At 40.0% G+C, this 23,979-nt stretch overlaps 1 protein-coding gene across 2 annotated transcripts in view; it reads right to left on the bottom strand.

The window, feature by feature from the left end:
* Positions 1–23,979, bottom strand: part of FBLN1 (fibulin 1) — a 104,271-nt gene that overhangs the window by 14,229 nt on the left and 66,063 nt on the right. The window contains exons 15-16 of one of the 2 annotated variants that reach the window (XM_044995485.1): positions 15,390–15,532; positions 12,768–12,899 (exon numbers count right to left, since the gene is read on the bottom strand). In XM_044995485.1, coding sequence (XP_044851420.1) covers positions 12,768–12,899; positions 15,390–15,532 — 275 coding nt within the window. Of the gene's footprint in view, positions 1–12,767; positions 12,900–15,389; positions 15,533–20,606; positions 21,056–23,979 lie in introns of those variants that run through there. The other variant, XM_044995494.1, reaches the window with a different exon arrangement.

Here is a 23,979-nt window from a genome sequence, read left to right as displayed (position 1 = left end):
TTTCCAAACTGACAACATAGTGAGATTACACATGCATAAACTGCACTAACCGTACTTGCACTATCCTCAGAGAAACAAACTATTTTCCACCATTTTCATCTTTCATTTTTTCAGTCCTAAGCTTCAGAGAATTTTATCTGGGTTAAGTAGTTTTAGTTTTTCAGCTGTCACAAAAAGATAGGGAAAATGTCAAGGCTGAATGTTAAAATAAGCAAGTCTAAATGATATATACCAGATATCCCCGTGGGTAGGCAAAACAATCCCTTGTTTAACTCACAATGTCTGTTTATTTACATCTGTCGTTTTTTATTAGTCCCAGTCACGATAGTCCTTAATGTGTGTGCAATTACCAGTTTTGTGTATGTCATTTGGGTGCACATTTATTAACATTTGGACCCTCCCAGTCCCATTGCCACATAATCCAGCTTCAGTCAAGCTCCAATACAATAGCATATCCATGTCACCAAGGCAATTAATTATTGTAACCTTAAGCATTTCTTGGCTGTGAGCCACATTATGGCACACAGCAGGACATGACTGTGTGATTCAATTTACCAAGAAAGAGAAAGCACCTAATCCTGAGGATTTGGTGTGAAAGCCCTTACACAGCTAGTCAGTCATCACCTGGGGATGACTGCTGTGTTGTTATTGTTAGCAGAATTTCTGAAGAATGAAGTTTTCTGAGTCATAATGCATGCTAATCCCCGACCAAATTCACAGAATAAGACTAAAGGAAGGGGTCAGTACACCACATTTAACCCCTTTAAATATAATGATTTCTTTTAAGTGAGCCATTGCATCCATGCATCATGCTGGGAAAGATTTATGATTTGGCTTGAGTCTATTATTTTCTGTGTGCAGTTCTCATGAAGTGCAGAAACCGCTGCAGGAATCAGATCATAGGAGCAGATGTACAAACTCAGTAGTAGCAGCACAATCATTAATAATAAAAATTCTTTGTACTTTGAGATCCTGTGCTGAAAAGCACCCTATAAGTGCTTTTGCAAACAGGACCAAAGTGCCTCCGAATACTGAATTCACACTGTGAGTCAGTGGCAATACTAGATTCTGATATCACTTACGCAGGTGTAATTCTATTGATTTATACAGGTGTAAATAAGAGCAGAATCAGCATTCTGCTGGTGTATATTTTTCTAATGTGTGAGGCTCCAGGTATGGCCATGCTTCCTCATATACATAATCTGGAGCACCACACATCAGTATATTGTTTAAAAGTTAATAGAGCATATCATACTATTTGTCTACATACATAATTTGATCCAGTGACCAACAGCAGTGGTGAAAGCTCCTATGCTCAGTATCAGTTCCCTGAGACATTCAGTTTTCCCCAAGTAGGCAGGCTTTTGAATTCCCATAGCAATTCACAGATCTTCAACAGTAAGATTGATTTGTTTGTTGGTTTTATGAAAACTTTAACAGAGGATGACGTGTTAATGTTTTTGAGGTGTGTTACATCTTCTATGTGAGGGATGGAGAGAGACATAGATCAATGAAGAATGTTTCATTAACTAGCTACTGTACAATGCACTGGGTGAAAGTTGGCATCAGACAGATTATTTTGCTTGAGCAGGAAAATAATTCTTGCTAGAAAAGTGCACTCACCATATTTCTTATATACAATGAAAATTCAGCTCCTACTAGACTTTCTTGCTCGTGTCCAGAAGAACCCTCCAACTTCACACACTTTGGGGGTGCAGGAGAAATGCTTTGACTACTGAGTAGGGCAGTCATCAATCATCTGAAAGGGCAGGTTCAGATAATGAACCTAGCATCCAGCCTACAAAATGGCTTCTAGGTAACCTCTTCTCAACGGTGCAGCTATTAATAAGACAGTCTGGCATACAAAAATGAGATTCTTTGCTGAGGAGTTGATCCTGTGAAGGAAGAAAGCCTGAATGGAAATAGGCAAAACTAGGAGAACAGAGAAATACCAGCTGAAAGGGTGAAAACTGGTCTGTATCTTCTTTCATATAGGGCTAAATAAGCCCTTCTAAAAATCTGTTGAATTACATCATTGCTTTATATGCTGGTTATAATAGATGGCTGGACTGCTGAAGTTTTGTATTGCAAGACATCATTCATTGTTGCATCACGCTAGTGACACTATAGTCATGATGGAGATTTATTAGTATTCATGAATTGTTTGTACTTGTGTCCAGAGAGAGAATGCCAAATTAATCTCCCAGTATACCTGGCCCAACTCTCCTTGATTTCAATGAAAGATGAACCTGCTTACACCTGGGCACAATTTGGCCAAAGAAAAGGAGCTGAAGGAAGATGATTATTATTTGTATTATAATGGTGCCAAGATGCCTGAATCAAGACTGGAGTCTCATTGTGCTACACAACACATATCTTATGAGACAGTCCCTGCCCCAAAGAGCTTACAAACCAAAGAGTCGAGAGAGAGAGAGAGAGAGAGAGAGGAACAGTGGGAGGGAAATAGAAATAGAAATGCAGACAGTGAAGTTATTTGCCCAAGGGCACAGAGCAGGTCAGTGGCAGAGTTCAAAACAGATCCCAGGTCTCCTTTGAATTCAGTGCTCCATTCACTAGTCCACTCCAGTGATAGAATTTAATTTAATTTTATACTACACACAGATTTGTGGGGCAGAAATGAAGAGTTATAGCCACAAGTCTGGCAAGTGATAGAACTACAAGTGTATTAAGAAAGAACTTCTCAACAAGTCACACACAAAAAACAATATGTTTTATGCCACTTATTCTGTTTAGTTTTTGTCTTTTTTCTAAAGCCTCCATCCCAATGAAGTATATTTTGCAATGGTGATAACGTGGGAGTAATCATGACACTGGTATGTGCAGAATTTAATTATATCCACAAGGGCTGTACAATGTCACGCTTTATATTATGGTTCAAAAGACACAGCATGAAATATAGTAGCTTGCGAAAGAGCCAGTCAAGCCAAGATATGGATAGTGCTGTAATTCAGGAGTAACTCCACTGAGGTCAATGGAGTGACATTGGTGTAACAGTGGTGTGAGAGGAGAATCAGAACTTTTGCATGTGAAACACAGGAGCTCATGTTATAGGTATCATGATATTCTCTATTCCTGGACCAATCAAGCATTAACATACCATAAGATATATAGTTACATTGGATGCCCATTCTCCTCTTAACCCTAGATCTATTGGTGACACCAGAGACCAATATTTTAACACATTTTTCAAATTGGATCTATTATATATTAATGAGGCCCCTTCTGGCCCTACATTTCTATGATTCTGTAATTGTACAACTTGAAAAAATTAATGCCTATATTTAGTGCCACAGGCAATAGTACACATTTGCACAATCACAACTGATCAGCTTCCTGCTGTCAGAATGCTTATTGAAATTGGTATATTCAAATACCAAGCCAACCTCCCCTAAAAATCTCTACTGCTATACATGAGCAAATAACCCAACTGAAATTCTGTAAGTAAATTGATTTCTGGAAAGCAGGGCTGTCAAGTGATTAAAAAAATGAATCTGTTAATAATAGAATACCATTTATTTAAATATTTCTGGAAGTTTTCTACATTTTCAGATATATTGATTTCAATTACAACACAGAATACAAAATGTACAGTGCTCATTTTATATTTATTTTTATTACAAATATTTGCAGTGTAAAAAACAAAAGAAATGGTATTTTTCAATTCACCTAATACAAGTATTGTAGTACAATCTCTTTATCATGGAAGTTGAACTTGTAAATGTAGAATTCTGTACAAAAAAAACTTCATTCAAAAATAAAACAATGTAAAATTTTGGTGCCTGCAAGTCTACTCAGTCCTACTTCTTGTTAAGTCAATTACTCAGACAAGTTTGTTTACATTTGCAGGAGATAACACTGCCCGCTTCTTGTTTATAATGTCACCCGAAAGTGAGAACAGGCGTTCTCATGGAAGTATTGTAGCTGGAGTTGCAAGATATTTACATGCCAGATGTGCTAAAGATTCATATGTCCCTTCATGCTTCAAACACCATTCCAGGGACATGTGTCCATGCTGATGACGGATTCTGCTTGATAATCCAAAGCAGTGCAGACCAACGCATATTCATTTTCATTATCTGAATCAGATGTCACCAGCAGAAGGTTGATTTTCTTTTTTGGTGGTTCGGGTTCTGTGTTTCCACATCAGAGTGTTGCTCTTTAAAACAGAGCAGGGAACATATAATTCTCACCCAAGGAGTTCAGTCACAAATTTAATTAACGCATTATTTTTTTTAACGAGCATCATCAGCATGGAAGCATGTCCTCTGGAATGGTGGCTGAAGAATGAAGGGCACATGAATGTTTACCATATTTGGCATGTAAATACCTTGCAATGCCAGCTACAAAAGTGCCATGCAAATGCCTGTTCTCACTTTCAGGTGACATTGTAAATAAGAAGCGGGCAGCATTATGTCCCGTAAATGTAAACAAACTTGTCTGCCTTAGCGATTGGTTGAACAAGAAGTAGGACTGAGTGGACTTGTAGGTTCTGAAGTTTTACATTGTTTTATTTTTTAGTGCACTTATGTAATAAAAAATATCTACATTTGTAAGTTGCACTTCCATAACAAAGAGATTGCACTACAATACTTGTATAAGGGAACTGAAAAATAGTATTATCATTTTTACAGTGCAAATATTTGTAATAAAAATAATATACACTTTGATTTAAATTACAACACAGAATACAATATATATATGAATGTAGAAGAACATCCAAAATATTTAATAAATTTCAATTGGTATTCTATTGTTTAACAGTCTGATTAAAACTGTGATTAATCATGATTAATTTTTTTCAGTTAATCATGTGAGTTAACTGCAATTAATCCACAGCCCTACTGGAAAGCTTTTGCTAACAGCAGTAACATTTTTATTTTACATGCAAGAATATACTTGGTTTTGCATCAAATCTTACAGTAAAAATATCAAACAGCATTATTCTTAGCTATATTATACTTTAAAAAACCTCCCTGAAATTTATCAGCCTTTCTGACTACAGGTGGTATTATATATAGCTAAGAAAATGAATGCATAGCTGAGGAAAGAGCTTTATAGTACCTGATAAGACCTCAGGCATTAATAGGACATTAATGCATTCTTCATCTTTCACTGACAGCTGGTTAAAGAGGTATGCAGCAAAAAGTCTGTAAAAGGCTTTAAAACCCCCCCAAAAAGGTGCATCTATACTTTTCCCTCCCCACTCTCCCTTGTTAAGAAATGATTTAGAATAGTTAGCCCTCTCTTCAGGATTCAGTGCAAAACTGAGGTTCTGACCTTGTCTGGTGTTAGGAATCCCACAGCATGTTTTGTAATTGGAAAAATACCATGCTTGGCATCCGTTTCAAATATGAATGGGGTAATAATATCGAAAGCAACTATCTGCACGATAATTCTTTCTGCTACTAACCTGGAAGTCTATGCATATCCAGAAACCTATCCCTCCAATCTGGCTTCCTTCCTTTCCACTCCATTGAAACCATTCTCAGCAGTGTCTGGATAACTTCCTCCTGACCAATTTTCAGGGCCTGTGCTTCAAACTCACCCCCTTTGGCCTCTCCACTGCTTTTGATACTAGGGATTGTTGATTCTTGCTTGACATCATCTCCTTCTTTGGCTTTTTCACCACTGCCCTCTCATCACTCTTCCCCTACTCTCTGGGTGCTCCTTCAGTGTCTCTGTAGGTAGACCCACCTCCTCCCCTCTTTCATTCCTTGAGACATTCCTTGAGGTAGGTCCCTCAGGGCACTTTTCTCTCTAGTCTCCTTTTCTGCCTCTCTCTACATCCTGCCCTCAAGCACTGTCATTCATTCATACAGCTTAAGCTCTACACACTGACAACTCACAAACCTACCCCTTGACTGGTCTCCTTCCGCCCAGTCCTGCACCTTAGTAAATCTCACTGACATCTTCTCCTGAGTGTTTTACTGTCAACATAAATTCACAATGGCTAAACCTGATCATTCCTCTCAAACCCTCTTCATTCCTCAATTCTCTGCCATCACCATCCCCACCTATAACTCTGACTTTAACCTAGGGGTCAATATCAACTCCTCTCTGTCCCTGTACAAAAAACAGTGGGCAGCAACATCTTCCTAAATAACATTTTTGAGATCCATCCTTTTCGCTCTATTTATACAAGCAGAACTCTCATGCAGGTCATCATCATCTCACATCTTGATTATTGTAACAGTCTCTTCATAAACTAATAAGCTATAAGGCCAGAGAGGACCATCAAGATCATCTAGTCTGACCTCCTGCTCATTGCAGACCACAGAACCTGGCCCACCCACTTATACAATAGACCTATAAACTCTGACTGAATTACTGAAGTCCTCAAATCTTGAATTAAAGACTTCAAGTTACTGAGAATCCACCATTTAGACTAATTTAAATTTGTAAGTTATCCATGCCCCATGCAGCAGAGGAAGGAGAAAACTCCTTATGGCCTCTGCCAATCTGACTTGGTAGAAAATGCCTTCCTGACCCCAAATATGGCAATCAGTTAGGCCATGAGCATGTGGGCAAGACCCACCAGCCAGATACCTGGGAAAGAATTCTCTGTAGTAACTCAGAGCCCTCTCCATCTAATGTCCCATCACCGGCTGGTAGGGATACTTGCTGCTGGCAGTTGCAGATCAGCTACATGCCAATGATGCCATTGTAGGCAGTCCCATCATACCATCCCCTCCACAAACTTATCAAGCTCAGTCTTGAAGCCAGTTAGGTTTTTTGCTCCCACTGCTCCCCTTGGAAGGCTGTTCCAGAACTTCACTCCTCTGATAGCTAGAAACCTTTGTCTAATTTCAAGTCTAAACTTGCTGATGGCCAGTTTATATCCATTTGTTCTTGTGTCCAAATTGGTGTTTAATTTAAATAACTCCTCTCCCTCCCTGGTATTTATCCCTCTGATGAATTTACAGAGAGCAATCATATCTCCCCTCAGCCTTCTTTTGGTTAGGCTAAACAAGTCAAGCTCTTTGAGTCTTCTCTCATAATGTAGGTTTTCCATTCCTCAGATCATCCTAGGAGTCCTTCTCTGCACCTGTTCTAGTTTGAGTTCATCTTTCGTAAACTTGGGAGACCAGAATTGTAGTGCAGTAATTCCTCACTTAATGTTGTAATTATGTTCCTGAAAAATGCAACTTTAAGTGAAACGATGTTAAGCGAATCCAATTTCCCCATATGAATGAATGAATGTAAATGGGGGGGTTAGGTTCCAGGGAAATTTTCTTTTTGCCGTACAGCACAGTACTATAGTTGGGAGGTGCCCCTGCCTTACCCCACATAGTCACAGCCCACTGGCACTGGAGACAATGACGCAGGCAAAGAGTGTGAAGGTGCTGTAAGCTAGGACAAGCAAATTGCGCAGCAGCGGCAGCTTCCCCTACTCTGCAAGCACCAGGGGCGGGGGGCTCAACCCTCAGGCACCCACACCACCCCTTCCCCCAAGCCCCCCTTTACTTCTCATGCCACATCCTCACTCCTCCTCCCCTCCCTCCCCTGCCTCCTGCCCCAAGCAGTCAGCTGGCTTGAAGCATTCAGGAGGCAGGAGGGAGGGGAGAGGAGCGAGAACATGGCACACAGGCTCCGCTCCCTCCCCTGCCTCCTGAACGCCACAAACCAGCTGACTGCCGTGGGCAGGAGGCAGGGGAGGGAAGGGGAGGCCTCTGCGCCGAGTCATCGCTCCTCCCCCTCCCTCCTAAACAGCACAAGCCAGCTGGTTGCCACGGGCAGGAGGCAGGGAGAGGAGGGAGAAGGCGCTGATTCACGGGGTCCGCTGGTGGGTGGGAGGCGCTGTGGTGAGGGCATAGGGGAACTGATAGGGGGACTGCCACATCCCATTGGTGGCTCATAGTCATCCTGTGATCAACCCAGGTCTTTCTCCTCCTCTGTCACTTCCAACTGACAAGCCCCCAGATTATAGCAAAACTTCTTGTTGTTAGTCCCTAAGTGCATGACCTTGCAGTTTGCACTATTAAATTTCATCCCATTTCTATTACTCCAGTTTACAAGGTCATCCAGATCTTCTTGTATGATATTCCGGTCCTCCTCCATATTAGCAATACCTCCCAGCTTTGTGTCATCTGCCAATTTTATTAGCACACTCCTACTTTTTGTGCCAAGGCTATTAATGAAAATGTTAAATAAGGTTGGGCCCAAGATGGATCCCTGGGGAATTCCACTAAAACTTACCTCCAGCCTGACAGCTCACCTTTCAGTATGACCCATTGTCCTCTCCCCTTTAACCAGTTCCTTATCCACCTTCCAATTCTCATATTAATACCAATTTTCTCCAATTTAAATAATAATTTCCCATGCAGATCTGTATCAAATGCCTTACTGAAATCCAGATAGATTAGATCTACTATATTTCCTTTATCTAAAAAATCAGATCTTTTCTCAAAGAAGGAGATCAGGTTGGTCTGGCATGATCTACCTTTTGTAAAACCATGTTGTATTTTATCCCAATTACCGTTTACCTCTATGTCCTTAGCTACTTTCTCTTTCAAAATTTGTTCCAAGACCTTGCATGCAATTGAGGTCAAACTAATGGTCTTGTAGTTTCCTGGATCACGTTTTTTCCTCTTTCTTAAAAATAGGTATTATATTAGCAATTCTCCAGGTATAGGGTTAATTTCTGAGTTTGCAGATTCATTAAAAATCCTTGCTATTGGGCTTGCAATTTCATGTGCTAGTTCCTTTAATGTTCTTAGATGGAGATTATCTGAGTCCCCCCTCTCCCCGCCCGATTTAGTCCCATTAAGCTGTTTGAGTTTGACTTCCACCTCGGATGTGGTAATTTCTACTTCCATATCCTCATTACCATTGGCCACCCTGCCACTGTCCCATAGCTCCTCATTAGCCTTATTAAAAATGGAGGCAAAGTATTTGTTTAGGTATTGGGTCATGCCTAAATTATCTTTAATCTCTACTCTATCCTCAGTGCTTAGTGGTCCCACTTCTTCTTTCCTTGTTTTCTTTTTATTTATATGGCTAAGAACCTTTTACTATTGGTTTTAATTCCCTTTGCAAGGTCCAATTCGGCTTGGCTTTTGGCATTTCTCATTTTGTCCAGACACTTTCTGATCTCTAAGAGATAATTTCCTTGTCAATCTATCCCATCTTCCATTCTTTGTAGGCTTTCTGCTTTCTCTTAATCACCTGTTTAAGATGCTTGCTTATCCAGCTTGATCTGCAACCCTTCCCTATGAATTTTTTCCCCTTTGCTTGGGATGCAGGCTTCAAATAGTTTCGCAACTTTGACTTAACATAATTCCAAGCCTCCTCCACATTCAGATCCTTGAGTTCTTCAATCCAGTCCACTTCCCTAACTAATTCCCTTAATTTTTTAAAGTTTGCCCTTTTGAAATCAAGGACCCCAGTTGCAGATCTATTTGTGTTTATCCTTCCATTTAGTTTAAATTAAACTGAATTTCCTCATGATCACACAAACCAAGGTTGTCCCCTACAACCAGTTCTTCTATCAGGTCCTCACTACCCACCAATACCAAATCTAAAATGGCCTCACCACTTGCTGGTTCAGCCACTGTTTGGTGAGAAATCTGTCAGCTATCACATCCAGGAAAATCTGGGCCCTACTATTATTAGTAGCACTTGTCCTCCAATCTACATCTGGGAAGTTGAAGTCTCCTATAATCACACAATTTCCAGTAGTATTTATTTAATTGAAAACATTAAAAAGGTCTCTATCCATATCCAAATCAGACCCTGGGGATCTGTAGCATACCCCAAGCACCATCCCAAGGGAACATCTGGTAGCTTTCTTCTTCTGACCTATGTGACACCCACATCAACCTCCATCCTGTTCATGCAAAACATTGCCACCAGGATAGTCTTCCTGGCCTGTCAACCTGATCAAGTCCCCCACATCTTCTCCATGGCACCAAGTTCAGGTTTTGTCTCATTGCACTACATAAATCTTCTCTTCCCTATTTATTTGACTTAGTTTCTTATTGTATCATCCTCCTCACCAATAACCATCTCCATGCTTTCTGCCACAACCTTCCCTGAACTAGTCCATGAAGCTATTACCGTCTCCTCTTTTAAATCCTTCCTGTAGACCCACTTCTTCTGCAAAGCCTACAACAAACTGAAACTTGCCAACTAAGACTTCTGCTTATTCATGCAGTATATTTCTCTCAGATAAATTAAATACTTTGCACCGTCAAGATCACTAGCCTTTGCTGAATACATTTTACAGATGATGTCCCTATCCTTCTTCTCCTCATATATGCATGCAAACCATACCCTCCCCTTGTTGTGTCATATCTGAAATTGGTTTGTAAACTCCTTGGAGTTAGGGGTCATGTCTTTGTTTTGTGTCTTGGAAGGTTCCTAGCACCCTTTTGGGAACTATTAAAATAAACAAATATAATAATAAAATAGTTGTTAGAGCAGCAGAGTTGCTGCTAGCAGCACCAGTTTGTGTTCCTGATTTTACCCACACAAACTAGTGGCCTGAATCCCTACCCCTCCATGTAAGATCAGTTGGCTTTTTCCCTCTGAGCTATAGGCAGGTTGCTTTTCGTCATTTTTTTTTCTAGAACTAGAGTTATGATCATCTCTAATTTCCACTTGAGACCTATGAAAAATGTTTGAAGGAAGCACAGATAGACCAGACACCACAAGAAGTATTTTAGTTCACTGAAGTAGGATTTTGCAAAAGGAAGCCCTGTTCCTGCTCCTGCTGTTCCGGCCCTGATTTGCCATTCAGCAATGCAAACCTAATCTATCCAGAAAATTAAATAAATGATGACACTTTGCACTCCTGTAGCACTGTCTGCCTTAATCTCAAAGTGCTTTTACATACAGGAATTCATTTAGTCTCAGCACCTCTGCAAGGTACTGTAGATAGATATTATTATCCCTATATTGCACATGGGGACTTGAGGTGCAGAGAAGTTAAATGTCAGTCAGGAAGTCTCCTGTACAGCTGGGTATATAAATTAGATCAACTGATTCTTAGATTTGTGTGTAAGACCATCCTTCTTCTCCTATACATTACAAAACATATACCTGGCTTATTTAGTTAAGTGCCATTTGTTTTATGTCCTATTGTTCAAAACTAGACAGTTTCCCTTAGGCAAGTGCCATGGCCAGTCATAATTCTATACATGGCATTATTTTTTCAGACAAGAACAAATGGGGGGAAAGAAAACTACGGTAGCTACAGAGTATCAGAGGGGTAGCCGTGTGAGTCTGTATCCACAAAAACAATGAGGAGTCCAGTGGCACCTTAAAGACTAACAGATTTATTTGGGCATAAGCTTTCGTGGGTAAAAAACCACTTCTTCAGATGCATGGAGTGAAAATTACAGATACAAGCATAAATATACTGGCACACGAAGAGAAGGGAGTTACCTTACAAGTGGCAAACCGGTGATGACAAGGCCAATTCAATCAGGGTGGATGTGGTCCCCTCCCAGTAACTAATGAGGAGGTGTCAATACCAAGAGAGGGAAAATTGCTTTTGTAGTAAGCCAACGTCTCCCAGTCACTAGCTACAGAGTGATCTTGTTTGTATATTTTTTAAAGAATCAAACCAATGCCTGAAATCTGTAATCTTATAAGCCCTTCTAGCATTCAGCTGCACATTTCTGTCTGATAAAGAATGAGACAGAAACCTAATGACTGTTTGTTTTATCTGCAGTAATATAAACTTAGACATTGCTGATACTGTATTGTCACATTTCTGAAATACAGCAGTGCCACCTACAGACCAGGCTAAATATAGTGCCCCATAAAAACATTTTACTCCACATCAACATTTCAATATGTAAAAAATACAGCAAGGATTTTACTCACAATTCAGAAGGAGAATCCTTTTCACACGCATAAAAGCACATACATAAATCTGGGCTCCAGCCAGACTATAAAATATACATGCTAAACACAAATAATTGTGGGAAAATATTCTTTTGTTTTCATATATACATGCTAAGGCAAAGCAAAGCAAATCTCATGCTTCAAATCCCACGCTTCAGGGCGTAACCTGATCCTGTGCATTTCTTTTTGTCCTATGTACAAGTCCTTTCTAAACCAAATGATTCTATAGACCCCTCTAATATAGGCCAGAAAGTTGCAACACATGCAGGAATTTACTTACATATGCCTAACTGACAGAACCTCAAAAGACAGCAGCACAATCTGCCAGCAAGGAATCCCTGCCTACTTATATGTTTTACAATTATGAAGTTGGAAAAAACAATAAATTTGACCTGCCAATCAATATTGAAACAGTTACAGCTTCAGTGGTAGTTACAATGTAAATGCATTATTATTCACCAAAAATTGTTACCACGCTATTTAAACTGTAGAGTCAATAAGAAAAAAAACAAAACAAAACAAAAAAAACCCAGCAGCAGCAACTGGAGAAATTTTACCATTAAAATCTTCTATGGTATACTTCTAACTGCTTCAATTATAATGGGGGAAGGACAATTTTAAAGATGAAAATTTACATTTGTAATTACATCCATTTCTCAACTGATTTATATTTAAAATTTCCCCAAAATTTATGCTGAGGCCAAATCAAAGTCTGTAAAATCAGATCAGATGAACCATATGTGACCAGACTGGATGAATATTAAACTGATATAGACTTGAAAGTCAAGTTAGAAAGCTACCATGAGTTATACTCCTTTGCCCCTTTCGACCTACATCTTCTGATATTACTGACAGGAAAAGGAACACATACTGTACATAGAAAATATTGTACTCACCCACTGTCATGCCATCCATGTAACGCTTGATGATATCAAAGGAATCCCTTAGATTTCCTTCTGTTATGTCAAATATGATATCTGCCTGGTTGGCTAGGAGCACAGGTGTTATGGCTCGAAGAAAAATAATCTCTGTGATCAAAAGCATCACAAAATGTGTTAAAGGGTTTGAAGTCAATTTAATGTGGCTAAGCTCAATACTCAGTCTACAAAATTAATTGTGTTGAGCAATAGATAACGTGCCATTTTATTTAAAAACTGGTAAAACTATTCTTTTTGAATTTGCACACTTAAAAATAGGCAAGCTACCTTTTTTTGGGTGGGAGCTGGAGGAGTGCTAAAGGAGATCCCTATTTCTCCCTAGCTTACTATCCCAAGCCACCACAGTCAAAAGCCCTGCAGTCAGTCATGAGTCCTTTTAGCGTCTGACAAGACCACTGCAAATATCAATCGGCACTTCAACATGGTGTCTCAAGACAACCACAAACTGTTCCCTCCACTAGAGACTGAGTATAGTGCAATACCTCCAGGACCCACTAAACTGATAGCGTGTGCTGAGAAGAAATGGAGATCAGCCTCTGAACTCTGATTCCTTTTGGTGGCAACACAGCAGCCTTAAGTATGGCCTAAGAAGTTATGGTGGCTCTAGCAGTCCCATGAGGACCACTGTGCTAACCAAGAATGAGGCAGGTCATGTAGTCTGCCCCACCCCCTCTCACTCCTGACACATTCCCTCCTATCTCCTAAATGGAAGGGTTGGGGAGTGGGTAGCACAGAATTTCTGTGAGGGTGAACCCTCAGCTTCCCCTTTAGGGCAGCTCTTGATACTTTCCACTGAGGCAGCACTGCCAGGGCTGAGATTCTGGCTCTCTGATCTCAAATGAAGGCATGAATGCTGTTTTTGTTTTTGTTTTTTTTTAATCTCATCTTTGAGAGATATGACAATTTTGTTTTATGATTCTGCAGTTTTTCCAGAATCTTTAACTGTGACTGAATCTGGTCTAAAGTCTCTCAATGCAGACAGTGAGAAACCCCAGAAGGCTCTGCGCATCCTAAGGACGACACCTGTGTATCCGAGGTTCTGAAAATAAGTGAGAAAACTGACATGGAGAAATAAGGATCTTCCATAGTGATTAAAAATGCTACAGAGATCTAAGAAGAACTCCAACAACTGTGTACATGTCTTCTACTGAGATCAGACATACTGGCACATTTGGAGTAAAATCGCATCTGGCAGGAAGTGAGCGAGGAACCCTGAAGTTTCTAATATAGATTAGCACAGTGAAAGCCCTGATCTCACGAATTGTTACTGAATGTGCATCCTGCACATCACTGGCACTGAAGACAAAATTCCACCACGGAGTTGTAGGTACTTCCCAGTGAAATCAACAGGATCTGTACTCAAAGATCAAAATTTGGCCCTTACTCTGTAATATTATTTTTAAAGGCTGAAAGTTAATGTTATGCTCATAAAAGGTGAAGGACTGATAACCCAGAGGTAGCACAGAAGCAACAGCAGCACAAGCTTCCTCATAGTGCCCCACCAAAGTGCAAAGACTGGCTTGGAGGGAACAACCTCTTTAGGGGGAAGGGAGATGCTCATTTTTGATGAATTGGCCTCTCTGACAAGAAAGCCAGCCTGTGGTGATTTTCACAATGTAGAATATTTTATAATAGAAACCATACAGAGACCATCAATTCATTTCACATAATTCACCAAACAGCCATCAGATACTAACACGATTTGATCTTTACTGGCTTAGTTTCAAATCCAGCCAATGGCCTAAAGATGCAAGGCAGGATTTTTTAAAAGGTTCCAAATGATTGGAGTGCACAAAGTCCCCTGGCTTTCAATGAGACTTTGAACTTAACCACAGGTGCTTTTGAAAATACCTCCCCCCCCCGCTGCCCCAACAAGCTCCGAATCCCATGCCACTCTCTTGCTGACTTCCTTAGTTTATTTAATGTTAAAATCTCAAATGGAATTTAAAACATTTTTTGAATAGGTGAATAATCATCAATTTAGATTGAAAAAGTGCCAGTCAGATTTGCTCTTGGAAAACTCAGGGTGAAATCCTAGCCCCATCGAAGTCAATATAGTTTTCCATTGACTTAAATGGGGTGAGGATTTTATCATTGGAAAGTGGGTAAGACCTCTGTCCTTTTTCCTCTAATTCCCACTCCCCCAGTCTTATAATTTGAACAAAGAAAAAGAGGGTTGGAGTCTCATTTATACTATGCCCACTTTGCACTGCTCTGGCAGAGTAATATAAATTACATTTACACCCACCTCCATGTGCCTTCTCATAACTAGAGCAGTGCACAGTGGGCATAGTGCACATGAACATTCAGGCTCAGATATTCTCCTAGACTAAGAACCTGTGTTGTTTGAGCTCAAAACGATTTTTTTGCCCCACAAAGGCATAAACTCCTGATCCATGACTAGAGCTTCCAGACTCTACGGTAATACAAATAGCAATAAATAATTATGAAGGAATAAATGACAGAATTTGGGACTGTGCAAACATTTTACTGCACTGATAGTTATTCTGGCTTTAAGCAAGGATTTCCAGGTGTTTTTTTAAATCTTATAGGCTATTAACTGGAACAAGGAACACTTACCTTCAGGCTTAGTAAATTCTTTGAATGTGGGTAGTGAAATGACTGTGTGGGAAATTGTGTGGACTGGATCCAACACACAGTTGACATCATTTGGTCGGCAAGATTTAATGCAGCGAATAGTATCTGTCCTTTCAAGTCCAACTCTAAGAGGGAAAACAAAAAGATAAATATTAACCATGAAAATGAATTACTTTGTTTTGCAAGATGGGGAACCAAAAGCTACAATGGATACAAGTATTCATTATTCCCCTCAAACTCTTAGTCAAGTGAAAATCATCAAAACTACAGTACTCTGGAATAATTTGACTGAGAGTTGCAGTCATGAAATCCTCAAGACTGGATCTGTAACCCTCAGGACCTACTAATTGCAATGTGAGAAATCCAGTATAAGAGATACCCATGAAATATAGCCATCCAAACACAAAAGGACCATCAGTTCAGGGCTAGATTCTCACTTGGTGTAAACCAGCTTCATTGACTTTAGTAGAACTACAGTGAATTACATGAGCTTAACATCTGGTACACAGTGCTCACTTTGGTATCAGACATTCATCCAAAGCTTAGACAAACTTCTCTGGTCTAGAAATCTGGCAGGAAATATCAGGGCAGGTTTTCTCACATGATTTATAGCACAAGAGCCAAAGGAGCCTTTCTTTCAGTCTTTTCTGTACCTCCCCTTTCCATCCAAATTGAGAAAACAGAGAGGAATGGAAATTGGGTGAGGAAGGGGGAAAGGTTAATCAAATTATTCCAAACCCCAAAGGTTTCATTTTGAGTTTGGGGAAATGCTAAGGGTCAGTTCATATTATATCACCACCAGCTGCTCATTCCTACATGCAAGTCTATTACAAATTAAACTACTTCTCACTTTTGTCCAACTAGATTGAATTTAAAGTCACTTATGGTACAAGAACGTCACACAATACCCCGTCTGTGTTCCCTGAAGATAAAAGGGTTGTGCTGAGACTGGCAGTGTGACTTTCCCTAAGCCCTACAAGCGATCTCAACTTTGACCTGCCCATTTCATCACATTTTCAAGCAAAAAAGAAAAGTTTGTAGTCTCAGGATTTCTAGTTGGAGGGAGGGAGATTAAAAGATGTAAAGGGAAAACTTCACACAGAAGAGAAAAAAAATAGAATCTTTACTTTGTCAGATACCATCAAAAACAAAAGATTCCTGTTCTTTTCAAATTCTTCCCATGCTTACTCATTAAACCAAACAATGTTGCACATGATGATTGCGTGTAAAGCAAAACACTCATAAAAGAAAATAATATGCAATATCAAGGAAATTATATGCTCTGCAGATATAAATTGATACAGCCCAACTGAAGTCAATGGAGCTACATTGATTTACACCATTATTCTTAATTAAGATTCATGCTTTAGGATTATCACTATATGGGTTAAGAAGGAATTCCAATTTCTCACCCAGGGGTGGCTCCAGGCCCCAGCATGCCAAGCGCGTGCTTGGGGCGGCAAGCCGCGGGGGGCGCTCTGCTGGCACCGCGAGGACGGCAGGCAGGCTGCCTCTGCGGTTTGCCTGCGGAGGGTCCGCTGGTCCCACGCCGAAGCCGCTGGACCAGCGGACTGTCCGCAGGCAAGCCGCAGAAGGCAGCCTGCCTGCTGTGCTTGGGGCGGCAAAATTCCTAGAGCCGCCCCTGTTCCCACCTCCTACCCACATTCCACATTGAAGATTTTTCTAGATATGTGATAGGGTAGGGCGGAGGTTCCTTCTGCTTGAAACATCTGCCCACTTTTTAATGTTAATTTTGGACTTGATGAAAGAGTGGTCTGACCCAATATGACAAATCCTATATCCTTACTCTTGAACTTGTCACAAAGTGTTTAGTTTCTGCATTGAGAAGAAGGAACTTCCAGTTATTCAACACTGTTGATTTCAGAATAAGGATCTGCTAAATTATACAATTTGGTCCCCAGACTAAATCAGCCGATTTTAACAAACATTATAAACAGAACAAGGAGTAGGGCAAAAATTACCCACACCCTAGTAACTTTTTCCCTCTCTCTTTTTAGCATTATATATAGGGGCATTTAAGAATATGAAAAATGAAAAATATATTATATTCAGAAATTAGTGCACATGGATCCACAACTCACTCACTCTCACACACACACACACGTAACATGATATCCATGTGATCAGATAAGAAAAATAGTCAACTACCAGAAAAATGCTTACTTCTTTTTCCCTTTTCAAAATTACACTGATCATACAGGATTAAACCAGTGCCAAGTTTTAAATAAGATAGTGCTCATCAAGGCTAGTTATCACACATGGATAGAACAGAAGAGGAATAATTCCCAGATTTCCAAGGAGGCACAACACTTGTATCTAGGCTTGGAAAAGGAGATCTTGGATCTTAAATCATGACAATATGTGAAAAGGCTATATCAGGTAATTTTTAGAGGTTTCTATCACATAATGTATATAGATGGTCTTTTCCCCTCAAAGCCCTGCATGGTTGGAATCATGGTGACTAAGTCAGTCTGGCTTTACTTTCAATAACATAAGGAGTACATTTTTCACAATGAAGGTAATTAACAAATGGAACAATTTACCAAAGGTTGTGTTGAATTCTCAATCACTGGCCATTTTTAAATCAAACTTGACTATTTTCCCCAAAAGATACACTCTGGTTCAAACACATTAGTTTGGGGAAGTTTTATGGACTGTGTTATGCAGAAAGTAATATTAGATAACCACAGTGGTTCCTTCTGGCTTGAGAATCTTTGAATGTCTCCATTTCTCTCTGCGCTTGTTGCAAAAAAGCAAATGCAATTTTGGGATGCATTAAGAGAGGCACAGCATGCAAGTCATAGGAGGAGAAAGTAGTGCTCTGCTCGGTGCTGCTTAGGCCTCAGCTGGACTACTGTGTCCAATTTTGGTCATGAATGTACAGAAAGAATGTAGAGAATCTGGAAAGGATCCAGAGCAAGCAACAAAGGTGATCAAAGAGATGGAATTCAAGCCCTCTGAGCAAAGGCTGAAGGAACTGAGTAAGTTTAGTTTGGAAAAGAGGAGATTAAGGGAGGATATGGTAGTGATCTTCAAATACTTGAAAGGCTCCCATAAAAAAAAAGGATAAAAGTTGTTCTCTCTTGCCACAGAGGGTAGGACAAGAGGCAATGGGTTCAAACTACAGCATAGTAGCTTTAGATTAAATCTCAGGAAAAACTTCTTAACTGTAAGAACAGTAGGACAATGGAACACACTGCCTAGGGAGGTCATGGAATTTCATGTTCTGGAGGTTTTCAAAAGATGGCTGGATGGTTTAGACAACAAATCCTACATCTTAGCAGAGGATTAGACTAGATTACCTTTGCGGTCCCTTCTAACCCCATCATTCTATGGCTCAAAGTGACTGCTTCCCCTTTTTCTCTGTCCCCATTGCTAAAATTCAGGCTCATACTTCAGTTCTCTCACACCTTGGCTACCCTAACATTCCCTTCTCTGACCTCCTTTCTTCTGATGGCTCTGCTAACTTCTATAATGTATCTCAACTACAGCTGCCAACACCACCATGCTCTTCTATATTGAGTATATATTAATGCTGTAGAACCAATCTTATTTTTGTGTCTCCAGCCAAGTTGACTATGGCCTCCAGCAGAGCAGCCCAGGTAATGAATTTGTAACCACATACATGTAGATGCCATATATTATCAGTAGGATTAGAAACTCCTTTAGCTTAAGTAATACAGGCTAGTGCTTTCAAGTATTTAATGTTTTGATTCTATCCCCACTGGTAGCCCCTGGTACCTTTATAAGTAGGTGGTGACAGGCTCATTACAAATTGGCACGCCTGATGGAACTTGATTGTCTGTGAGCCACTTGGGATAAGCTTTACTTAAGGAAGCATGCAATACACTGGCTAAATGTTATGATCATGTCCTTATCTAGTTGTTAGCTCACCTTGGGGATATAAGTCAATAACTTACATGTAATAGTTACTTCTTTAGCTCAGTTGGTCAGGGCTTATGACACTGGTACTAGAGGTTCCAAGTTCTCTCCCTATTGTTGATCTGTGGTGTCTGTATTTACATGACAGTGGATTATTTTCTGCTCACCCAGATTATTCCTGGCAGGAACAATCTAGATAGGACAGGGATAATGCGAGGCCATGACTGAGCATTCATGTTAAAATATGTGGACAATGCCCCCAGGTCTGTATGTTTAATGTTTTAGTCTTGTTAGCTCTGCAGAGTCACTACAGTGATGGGAGAATGGACTAGGGTCCCTACTGTTTCATGCACCAGTAGAATTGCTAAATAAATCCCAGTTGCATCCTCTTCATTATTGGTGATCATACAGAATTGAAAAGGAACTAGATTTGACCTTCAGAATCAAAGGTTTGCTTTTCAGGGTTGCTAGCAAGAAAAAACAACAACAAAAAACTGTTCTTTACACTTGTAATTTTATCAGCTTTGATCTGGAAGCCAGAGAGAGAAAATTGACATGGAACCCAACAAAACATCTTTTAATTTTTTTTTTCCCCTCTAGAGACACTTCAGAATATAACCACTTGAGTAGGGAGGTGCTCACTATTTGCTATTAATGAAATGTGCTTATGAGATTGTTGCTATTTTCCCACCATTAGTTTTGACCTGAATAGACATTCCAGGTGTGAAAGGATGAAACAGCCCTAAAAACTTTCATTTAGGGGGCTTCACTTTTATATTATACTTAAAAACTAAGGGTCAGATTCTCAGCTGGTGTAAATCAGACTCATTGGCTTCAACAGAGCTATGCCGATTTATAACAGCTGGGAATGAAGTCCTAAATTTTCAAAAGCAACTCCATTTTTGAGTGCATAACTTAAGACACCTTAAAGGGTTTTGAGTTTCAAAACATGTTAGCCACCTAGTCTCTGAAAATCAGATGCCTTAAAGATGTTCCAGTTTGGACAACCTTAACACAGATGCACCCCAAATCACCGGTGAGCTCTGAAACCAGATGTGTCAGTCTGTGCATCTTCAGAAAAGTTCTAGTTGCATTGCTGTACAAAAGCTATCTATGTCCTCAGTCCTTTGTGGGTAGAAGTTGCACTGAAGGTCCCCTAGAAACCTCTGTTTTGCCCCTTATATAATGAGGTATGCCATATATAAGAAACACAGCCCACATTGAGATGTTAAGTGATGGAGAAAAGTGGAGAATTGTAACAATGATAAATAAATTGCACGTGCAGCATGCAATAGATGAATTGACATTAAAACTTTATTAAAACTGAAGAAAAAAATAAAAAGCCACAGCCAGAGGGAAAAAATAGCCACCGATGCCTGCATGTTAGGGATCAAAGCTGTGCAGAAACAAAGACAAAAAGTTTGGCAATAAATGCGCTGACAGTTCCATGGCGGAAAAGTTGCATTTGAATGGTCAGAAGAAGGTCTCTGGGCTCTCTGATTTGCTGCTTCATGACCACAATACCACTGTAGTTGTTCACTTTTTTTGTGGTGAAAAAACCCTCCTCGTTCCCGCTGATGATGGACAGCAGAATTTTATCCCCAGGGACAGCATTGGAAGGGCCCATGCGGAAAATGTCGGTAGGTACTTGAATGTTGGTAGGGAAAGAGAGGTGATAGGAGGTTATTCTCAAAGGCAGGCTCTGGCACTCCTTATTTTCATTACAAGGCAAGCGCTCACAGCGACTGCAAGAAAAGTGAGAACACAAGACAAGAGGAGGATTAACGTACATTTAGCAAGCGTGGTAGCAAAGGAAGGGGCAGTGGGGTGAGAAATTATATGCTGACTTGCGCACTGTATCCGTTCTCCAGTATGACTCAATCATAATGCAAACAGACATTCATTAAATAAGTATGTACTTGTTTGTAGTTTGTGTTTTTAGGAGAGAGTTATATCACTTCTAGAAGAGTTGCCCTTTCCTCACACCACTGATATGCTAAACTAGAAAGGAGTCTGAGACACCTTACCATGGGTGAAATATTATCTAAATTTAGCCTTCAGTTGTCTAGGGTCCTCTTTAACAGAGCTTAGCTTCTTTCAAAAACAGTAGATTTTTGTTTTGTGGTCTCATGCCTAGCAAACAAAGGCCTATGTTTTCCCAAGTGACTAGTGAATTCGGGGTGCCCAAGTTCTTGAGATACCTTATAGATCCCTGGTTTTATGAAAGCGCAGTGTATCCACTCTCTGAAAATCAGACTCCTTTAAGGTTTCCACACACGGAAGGACAATCCAAAAGTCTCAAAAGTTGAAGGCACCCAAGATCACGTCTATTAACTCGTGGCAGTGCAGAGGAAGACTCCTGACCTAACCAGGACAATTTGGCCAATTTACTTTGAAGAGGAACTTCTTCCAGATCCTAGCAGGGTGATCAGTACTACCCTGTGTGACCAAGAGAACCAGCTCAACTCCATGTATAACATTTCTAAACAGGTACTAAAAACCAGACCCAGTAGCGTCGTTTCTCCAGCTCATGCCCTGGACCCATAAACCTCACACTTACAGACCTGACTCAAAAGGAAAAATGAACGGGAAAAATCTCAGTACGTTGCTAGTAGTCTCCCAGCCCCTTGCTGACTGCTTTTTTTTTATTCCCGCTCCAACTCTCAGCCTCCATATCACACCACATCCATCTGACTGTGAATCTGCCAATCAGGGCCAATCCTGCCCACAACAAAATGCTGGCCAGTCTGGGTGGCAATGGATTGGTGGCCCTAGTCTCACCAGGGGCACTGCAAGTCATGCTCCCCACAAAGGCAGCAATCTCTTTCCTTTCAGCTACTGAAATAAATGAAGCTTCTCCTGTTAAATATGACAGCCAGGCATGTACATTAACATTCATAGCTAATGGGGAACATTATCATGTGCTAACATATTAATCAGAATCTGCATATGTCATCTGGTGGGTTTGGAACTGTATTTATAGCATTAGAGATTCACCTAAAATGAAGGCTGATTTGAAATTCAGACTAAAAATAGACTCAAACCACCAAGTTCAGTTCTGGATCTGAATTTCCCCATGTCCAGGATCTTAGGATCCAGGGTTTTGTTCCAGACCGCGATAGAGTTAGGGGAAAGACATGATATTCTGTTCTGGATATTTAACTTCCGCAGAGTTTGCGGTTGTTCAGATACAGCAGTAAAGTTCAGGCTCATCTTATGCACAGCCATTCATCAAGTAAAATTATATGTGACATTTGCTAAACTCAATGAGAAAATGAAATCCAGGTTTTGGGGGTTTTTGTTTTTAAGTGAGTTAACCCAGTGCATTGCCATCAAAACATGGAAGTCATGTCCTGTGTATGCTTCCAAAGCTGATAAGTACTAAATTATTTATTTGCAAAAAACATTGTTTGCAAGGGCTGCTCTCCACTGAAGATTTGCTCGGGCACAAACCCATTACTTGCTTCCTGCCTTGTACCACTGAATGCTTGGTAAGAGATGTGAGCACCTACTCCATTTCTTCCACCATGATGCAACAAATAGGCTCCTTATAGGCTCAGATTATGTAAATCATAAGTCTCGGAGCAAACCACACTATGCTTTTTGCACATCACCAATATAAGGTGGCCTTGCGATTTTAAGGCCCCTTGAGTGTACGCAGATTGAATACTGTTGGCAGACTAATCATTTTTAAAAAGCAAGATCAAGAGCACTCTGGGTTCCTGCCGGAACACACAGTATAGTCATGTTCACAACAGGCCACTAACCTGTTGAACAAAGCATGTTTAATTAAATCTAAAACCTGAATCCTCAAAGACTTAATAATGATAAATAATAATAATACCTAGCTCTTATGTACAGCTTTTCATCTTTGGAGCTCTAAAGGTGGTCAGTATCATTATCCCCATTTTGCGAGATTCCCTAGTTCATAGGGAAACTAAGGCAGAGAGAGGAAAGTGACTTGGCCAAGTTCACCCAACAGACTAGTGGTAGAACCTGCACATACTTATTTTATTCATGTATGTAAAGAACAAGGTTAAGCTGAGGCCTAATTGTGCCTGACTGCTCTTATGATATTTAAGCTAGATATTGGTTTTTGAATTTTTTTCCATAGCGCACAATTAATTTCACTTAAGAAAATTCATGGCATTTAATCTGGTGGTTTTGGTTTTTGTTGTTTGGAAATGTTGTTAGAAAGGTAAGATGCTAAGTATGAAATCATGGAAAATTTTCCTTCATACAGACGGTTTTTTGGAAGCATTTACACATGCATGTGCACACAGAAGGATACAGATGATCCACTCTTCTGCTAAAGTCAAATGAATTTTAACATAAAAGTTTATGTAAAAAAAAAAAAGCTTATTGAAAGGACATTCTGCTGATTCTGAAATGTTATTTGTGGAGACATATGTCTGTGGCTAGGAAGTTAGAATTATTTAAAATTCAAGACATTTTATCTTATAGTTTGGTGATCCACCCTCCACACTTCACTGTGGGTTTAGTGAATGTGTACTGACTATTCCATCAAATAGCCGCAAAGAATAGTTAGCAAATATTATTGCATTCAAAGTACCAGAGTTCAATCTGGAGTCATCCCCCACAATAACAGTAAACAATGAGTATCTAAATCCCAATGTACTTTCTAGGCCCAATGTTAAATTCTTCCCTT

Source organism: Mauremys mutica, chromosome 1, assembly GCF_020497125.1.
Source record: "Mauremys mutica isolate MM-2020 ecotype Southern chromosome 1, ASM2049712v1, whole genome shotgun sequence".
Taxonomy (NCBI): domain Eukaryota; kingdom Metazoa; phylum Chordata; order Testudines; family Geoemydidae; genus Mauremys; species Mauremys mutica.
This window is presented reverse-complemented; position numbering and strand designations above follow the sequence as displayed.